At 31.2% G+C, this 7,546-nt stretch overlaps 1 protein-coding gene across 1 annotated transcript; it reads left to right on the forward strand.

Annotated features, from left to right (window-relative positions):
• The first annotated feature begins 390 nt into the window (after positions 1-390).
• LOC143079426 (uncharacterized) lies at positions 391-4,228 on the forward strand. Its single transcript, XM_076254767.1, has 3 exons — positions 391-786; positions 3,276-3,500; positions 3,967-4,228. The coding sequence occupies exons 1-3, from the start codon at positions 561-563 to the stop codon at positions 4,200-4,202; spliced, it is 687 nt and encodes a 228-aa protein (XP_076110882.1). The 5' UTR covers positions 391-560; the 3' UTR covers positions 4,203-4,228.
• The last annotated feature ends 3,318 nt before the right edge of the window (positions 4,229-7,546 follow it).

A 7,546-nucleotide genomic window follows, 5' to 3' on the forward strand; every position in this document is an offset into this window, starting at 1 on the left:
AAGCTGTAAATATATACGTTCAACTGGCTTCTTCTATTCAGAATACAGTCAATTATTTCAATTCAAAAGCAAACATAAATTCAGCAATGATCTTTTGATGACCCGGCAGTCAGCGGTCTTAGGTTCATGTATCCCTTTTTTTTTTTTTTTTTTAAAGAAAGCAACTTGTTTTTAAATAACTTGAATGTCAGTCCCTATATGTTAAAATTACTTCCGCCAAAATAGTAAGACTATCCCAATCGTAAGTAAATATTTACAGAATCAATTAATTTAATAAATTACCTGACTAACCCTTCTTCAGGTTGTGATGTCAGAAATTAGAAGCACGGAAATAAAACATGAAAGTAAAAGACGATCAAAATGGTAATGTTACTGGGAGAGAGTCCATTAAATTCTTGGTAAATGTGCATGTTTGTGTATCTGGCGTGGTAGTTGTAATGATTAGTGTTTTATTGTTTAATGAAAGTAGGTGGACTAACTTGTTTAAAACAGAGATCAAGAGTACGTTCATTCTCATAACAACTGAATTCAAAGTCGAAGTACCTTAAACACAAACAAAGATGAATACTCTTACTATCATTGCATTCACTGTCATCATTATTCCCGTATGCTCAACTAATATTTGTGATGGGTCAAAGAAAGTACACTGGAAAATGGATCCATCAGACTGCGGTGTGTTTTATTTGTGTTTTGGGACTTTACAACATAAATATAAGTGTGAGAAAGATCAAGTTTATGAAAAAGAAACAAAGACATGTGTAGAAAAAGGCTCTGACCATGACAAATGTAAGTAACTAGGATCACTATCCGTTTAGCAAGATTTTTTCAATTTATAATATAGTTTTCTCTAAATTTTGTGCTACTTTCACATTTCCTGAGCGGTGTGAGAAAATGACATTCCTCGTCACTAGTGAATTATATGTTCACAGCAAATGATTGGTTGAAATTTAATTATAATGTTAAATTTTCTTTATTTCTTCTGAATTATTGTGACATTATGAAAAAAGCCGACCATGCCTGATGGCGTCACTTATTATAACGAACAAAACTTTCTGCAAATGTTTGAAAAGGAAGGATAAAAATCATAACAGAAACAGATTTCACCATTATAACTCGTGTATTACGATATTTCTCCACTCTCAACATTTAAATCTTAATTGTTTTAAAAAGCTCGACAAGCCTCGCGCTTTAAATATCAAAATTATACTCTCTCCAGTGGAGAAAATCGTAATACACTTGTTGCAGTTTTTGAATCTATATATCATATGACATACCTAAGAAACACATAACTACCGGTGTGATTTATCACTATAATTCACTAGATTTTCGTTTAAGCAAATATCATTAACCGAAAATCAAAGAGTAAAACTGAAAATGTCTTTCATCTTTTCTTGTATGTTTCTTTGAATAGCAGCTTTCTTGAGTTATTATCAAAAACTGAAAATAAAAGTTTAAAAAAAAAAAGTATTCATTTTCATCGAATTCAAATGCTTTTTAAAAAAATTTGACGGGACGTATTATTGTATACAAATGTCCGGCGTCCGTCTGTTCGTCCGTCTGTCTGTCTGTCCGTCTGTCCGGCGTCCACATGTCGCACTGTAACTTAAGAACCGCTTATCCAAATTTCATGAAACTTAAGATAGTTGTTTCTTATGATGGTGAAGCGATCTGTATATTTTTTTTGTGAAAATAGGATATAAACTTTTTGAGTTACGGGACTTATAACTAAAACAGGGAGGGGGGGTATTTTTCACATGTCGCGCTGTATCTCAAAAACGATTTCTGATTATTGCTTTAAACTTCACACACTTCTTAGATATATTAATCTAAAGATCTGTATACTTTTTGGTGATGATTCCAAATGTTATTTTGGAGTTATTGACTTTGTTGTTAAAAAGAGGGGGGTTTTCACATGTTGCATCGTATTTTAAAAACCATTAATGACTATTGCTTAAAACTTTACACACTTCTTAGTTATATTACTCTAAAGATCTGTATATTTTGTTGTGACGATTCAAAATTTTATTTTACAGTTATTGTGAGTTTTTTTGTAAAAACAACGGGTTTTTTTTCACATGTAGAGCCGTATCTCAGAAATTATTGATGATTATTGCATAAAACTTCTCACAAAAGACGAAGGGCGTATCATGCACTCATGACGCAGCTGTTTATTTTGTCATGAATTGGTTACCACTGTGTTACATCAGTTAAATCTCAATTTCAGTATGATATATTAGTTACCAAAGTTACGATACACAAGTTTTAACTCGAATTTAATACTAGTAAATGCAAAACAAATGCAGATTCGATTAAGAAAAATTGAACAAGATTGAAAGTGAGAAAATGCCATGTTATTGAGCAAAGGGGTCAAATTAGTTAACGGAAAATAACGACAAATATCGGCACCGAGTTTCGAAAAAAATATTTATTTTTCATCATGCTCAAGTACTTCAAGATTTCAAGTAGACACTGTTTTTATTTGAAATTCAAATGTCGGTTTTTGACATTTTTGTTTTCAATCACTGCGTGTAACATGTGTAACACATGTGTAGATCGATTGGACAAATATATATATATAAGGCAAATGCTATGCCTTCTATCCTTAGTTTTATTTCTGTTGTTTGACTTTAGCAAAAATTGCTCTTGAAATATAGTGTCTTAATGGAATCCCATCTAATAACATGATTGGTGCTAATTTTATTGCTCCAGATGCGCGTTTCGGCATTTTTATGTCTCTTTGGTGATGAACGAACCCAAAATAATAAAAAAAAAAATAAAAAAACCTAATACAGTATTGAGAGATGATCTAAAGTATAACAAAAGCAGGACAATGAATCAGAGCTTTTCATATATTCCTTAATTTTATATCATTTTCGAAGTTTTATAACAGTAAATTTCAATCAAAACAATATCCATCTGTTCATGCCAGTACAAGAGTTGCTGAGTTGAATTTTTTCGATATTTGAATTAAGAGTAATAAATCTACTTTGTAAATAAAAAATAAAAATGTGAGAAACAGCATTAGTATTTCTTTCACCTGTGAAATCAACGACCGTATCTTATTGCAACAAATGTCATAAAACGATCATGAATATTGGCTATGAAGAAAAGGACTGTTCAAGAACCTATTAATACACAAAAAAGCCAAATAAGTGCATGCTCTGAACAACCGAGATCTTTCAATAATATATTATGCGCTTGATATGTTTTTGTTTCTTTAAACTGTAGTAAAACTTTAAACTGAAAGCGTTTATTCTCTTTGTAATTTTATGTAGGTTCCAAGAAGTCAGATCTGCCAATCAATGCTTCACCAGTCGCCATCTGTGAAAAATCTAACTCTGTATTTTTAACTTATGAAGAAAGTTGTTCTAAATATATCGATTGCACAACGCGAAGTGTGGAAGAATGTCCGTACCCTTTATTGTTTGATGAAAACATCAGCCGATGTGTTCAACCTGAAAAAGCAAATTGTGGGTCAAGAATACTTTACAAAGATCCATGTAAGTGTTTGTATTTTTATTAGTTTGTACTTTTTATAAGATGACCCCCAGAAAGTGATTCTTTTGTAATGTCAAATCATTCGTCTATAACTATTGTATAAGCTGATGATAACGATGTCTACTAGTTCATACAAAAGATAAGAGGTAATCTCGGCGGTGTCCTTGTTAAAGAAAAATACTTGATTAATTTATATTTAAATGTACGTTTGATTTCCATGTAATACTGCAACATGAATTTTACACAATTTAGAGGGTGCATTTGATAAAATATCTTAATGAGACGACAGATCATGCCTGCACCAGTAGATAAGCAATTATATTCCAAATCAATCAGTTTTTATGACTGTAGACAGTATACTATAACAACACACTAGACACAAAAAAAACCCTGCGTATTTCAATTAAGAAAAGTTATATCAAAGAATTTTGTAAAGAGTTCACGCTATATTTTTTTACTATTTTGCAGGCGACTATGATGAAAATCAATGCAGATCTGCACAAGGATGTGTACCTTGTTATGTGAGATATCCGAGTTGTAAAGGATTACCAAATGGATTAAATCCGTGGACCGGCAGAGAAGGCTCACCATACTTTGCCGTTTGTAAGAATGAAAGAGTCGTATACAATGACATGTGCGATTTTGAAAATAAAAAGGAAATTTTCAACCCCGAAAAATTATTCTGTGAATCTATGTATAAGTAAAATTATAGTTAAAATGAACAACTGATTTTTAAATGTTTTTTTTTCTTTCTTACTTGTGTTTATAAACAAATTAGCCAATTGTAAAACAAATGAGGATCATGAAAGTAGGTTAAATTGAACTGAACACAACAAAAAAGTTAAATACAAATGAATCGTATATGTACATGTATACAGTCGTATTAAGTACCAGGGACCATGTCACCGAAGCTGTCCTATGACTAGATCATGTCTTATAGTGATCTTAGGATACGACTTAGTCCTAAGTCAGGTTTTCAAAAGTCTCCTTAGAAAAGATATTTCCTACATTTAGTCCTTAAGTAGGATATATGCATAGGTGTAGTAGGATAGTGCTAAAAGTTGCAATGTCTCAGATCGAAATAAAAACAACAAAGGAGTAGGTTCAGTAAGACCCCTTTTTGGCCCCAAAATTAAGCAGTTTTGCAAAATTGTGAAAATGTAATCTTTTAGCTATTTTTTAGAAAGTAGAATGCTTCTGCTACATAAATATGTGCTGTTTTTGACAATACAATGCACATATATCGTGTACTAGCATCATGAAGTCATGCTAAATTACTGAAATCTTCACAATTATAGCATTTTAGTAAACTTTTAGACGGTTTCCGTCTTAAATGAAAGTGGCCGCATTCGTGTTCATTCATAATATTGAAATGTAAGTAGTATTTGATGATAATACATAACATATATAAAGTTTGAGGATGAACACAGATGCGGCCACTTTCATTTTTGACGAAAACCATCTGAAAAGTGACGTTTTTTGGCATATTTGATATATTTTTCATATTTAAGCTTCAATCGAAGTTTTTAATGACTGAATCAGTTAAAATCTTTAACATAAACTAATCGAATCAATTGAAATAGACACTTGAGTGTTTAAAAAGTGTCCTAAATATCTCGTTAGATGAAACTGAAATTTGGGGCCAAAATCGGCCCTTACCGGACCTACTCCTTTGGCATTCAGTCAGTCTTTGGAGAATTGATCTCTGTGTAAATACTATATAATTTATTGTCCTTAATATTATTCGTTCCCACATTCGATAGCTTGCTGAATAAAACTATCCGACTGATGCTTCAGCAAGCAATACATTCGATAACAAAAATTCTAACAATCTTGCCTATTTTCTATCTTAATCTTAGAATTTCGATGAAAAATTAGAAACATTTTTGCACTTGACTAAATTGTACAATTATAATTGAATTGTGGACAGTATCTGAATTTTGCAATGTAATGTTACACGGCCTAGCCAATCTTTTTTTTAAAAGCCATGAGACGTGAAAGCAATATCGAACCAGACAAAAGGTAAACCAATTGAATCGAGAAAAAATATCGACCTAGTGTATGCTTAAATAATAGACCTAAAAACATCAGTGCACTCAACAGTCAACAGCTAATTCTGGAGTACTGGTTCATGACTTCTGACAGACACATAAATGAATATCGCAGGCTAAAGCACTTTTCTGAGTGATTTACCTATGTATCTAATCCGGGACAGAAGTGTAACATCAATTATAGATAAATTTAAGAACCAAAAATTTACGGTAAAATTCAATTAGTTCAAACTTAACTGACAAATCTTGTTTTAACGAACTTTGATATCGATCAGTATTTAATTTAATTCTTAAATTCCAATTTTTAAACCATTGAAAAACATTGATGACGTGACGGTCACAAGATAAAATAATATATGAGCTGATATAAAAAAAAAACATTTTAGCTAATCGGAAGACGTGTTACATCCCATATTTAATTATTAGTGTTTAAACAACATAAAAAGAATGAACATTGATTTGAATGTTAGTTAAAATGACTATAGATATAGCTCTTGCTTCTTATTTAACATGGAATTGGTCATGTTTTATCACTTTTTTGTTGTGCAATTATTTTAAAATCTAGCTATGTCTTCTTAAATCTAGATGTGATTTTTATCAAGATGTGCACGTTTCAAATTAACCCAAGTGTATTTCTAAAATCAAGCTTTATATATGTTTAACATCAATTTAGTGATTTTCCCTCTATTATTTTTGGCCAATATTCATTAGTTGTCTTTTTTTTTGCAATCTTAGTGTGTAATTTTGTTTACTTCTTCATCTTTTTTAAGCGTTGTGAGTGAAACCTGTTATATTTATATACATAACTGTTCACACAACTGATATTACTGTTACATACGTATTACGAAAAAAAATGTTGGACATCGTGTGCTGGTGTACTCCTTAACGGGGAAAGTAATTAAATATTTATGCTGCATATTTTTGTACTTTTGTATACTCCCATTCCAAACTTATTCATGTATAAGCAACTAGAGTGTTGTATGCCCTAAACCAAATGTTATGAAACTTGCACAAAATTCTTATCACCCAAAAACACAGATGGAGCTCGATATTGGTGGCGTCACTTTTACCGCTCTAGAAATATGCTCCTTTACAAATGGAAAAAAAATAGATGAATTTTTCATTTCCGTTCTCTAACTTAAGCAAGCCTCACTCAAATTTTATGGAACTTATACACAATGCTTATTACCACAAAACACAGATCAAGTTTGTATTTTGGTGGCGTCAGATTCACTTTAACAGGCTAGAACTATGCCCTTAACAAATGGAAAAATAGCTAAATTTTTCATTTCCGTTCTCTAACTTAATGATTCCTTAATCTAGCCTCACACAAATATTATGGAAATTATACACAATGCGTATTACCGCAAAACACAGATCAAGTTTGGATTTTGTTGGCTTCAAACTCATTTTTACACGCACAAGAATTATGCCCCTTTACAAATGGAAAAATAGCTTTTTTTGCGTTTCCGTTCACTAACTTATTTTTAAACATAAAAAAGAAGATGTGGTATGATTGCCAATGAGACAACTGTCCACAAGAGACCAAAATGACACAGACATTAACAACTATAGGTCACGGCCTTCAACAATGAGCAAAGCCCAAATTTTGTTTCAACCAAATTTTATGAAACTTATGCATAATACAATTAATCGCACAGGGAAATATTCAGTGAAAAATGCACATTAAAGTATGTTTAGATAAGCACATCATATAACTAAGATTTGTCGTCTTTTTTTTTACTGAAACCGATAGATAAATGTACTATATATCGAACTAGACATTTAAAAACAACCCAAATATCAAATTAGTTAACTTTAAGCTTATGAATTATATGGTTAATTAATGCTTTGGTCATTCTGAAGTTATCAAGCAATAAGTTACCATTGAGTGCATTTTGATACAAAATTGCAAATTTTACACGTATATGTATCTGAAAGAAAGAAAAATAACGAAGGAAGTTTCTTACCAATACCAATTTGTAATATGTATATGA

Source organism: Mytilus galloprovincialis, chromosome 1 (genome assembly GCF_965363235.1).
Source record: "Mytilus galloprovincialis chromosome 1, xbMytGall1.hap1.1, whole genome shotgun sequence".
Classification (NCBI taxonomy): Eukaryota; Metazoa; Mollusca; class Bivalvia; order Mytilida; family Mytilidae; genus Mytilus; species Mytilus galloprovincialis.

Coding starts and splice junctions, on each gene's coding strand:
- LOC143079426 (XM_076254767.1), top strand. CDS start 561: ATGAATACTCTTACTATCATTGCATTCACTGTCATCATTATTCCCGTA. Junction 787..3,275: donor AGGCTCTGACCATGACAAAT/GTAAGTAACTAG, acceptor AATTTTATGTAG/GTTCCAAGAAGTCAGATCTG. Junction 3,501..3,966: donor AATACTTTACAAAGATCCAT/GTAAGTGTTTGT, acceptor ACTATTTTGCAG/GCGACTATGATGAAAATCAA.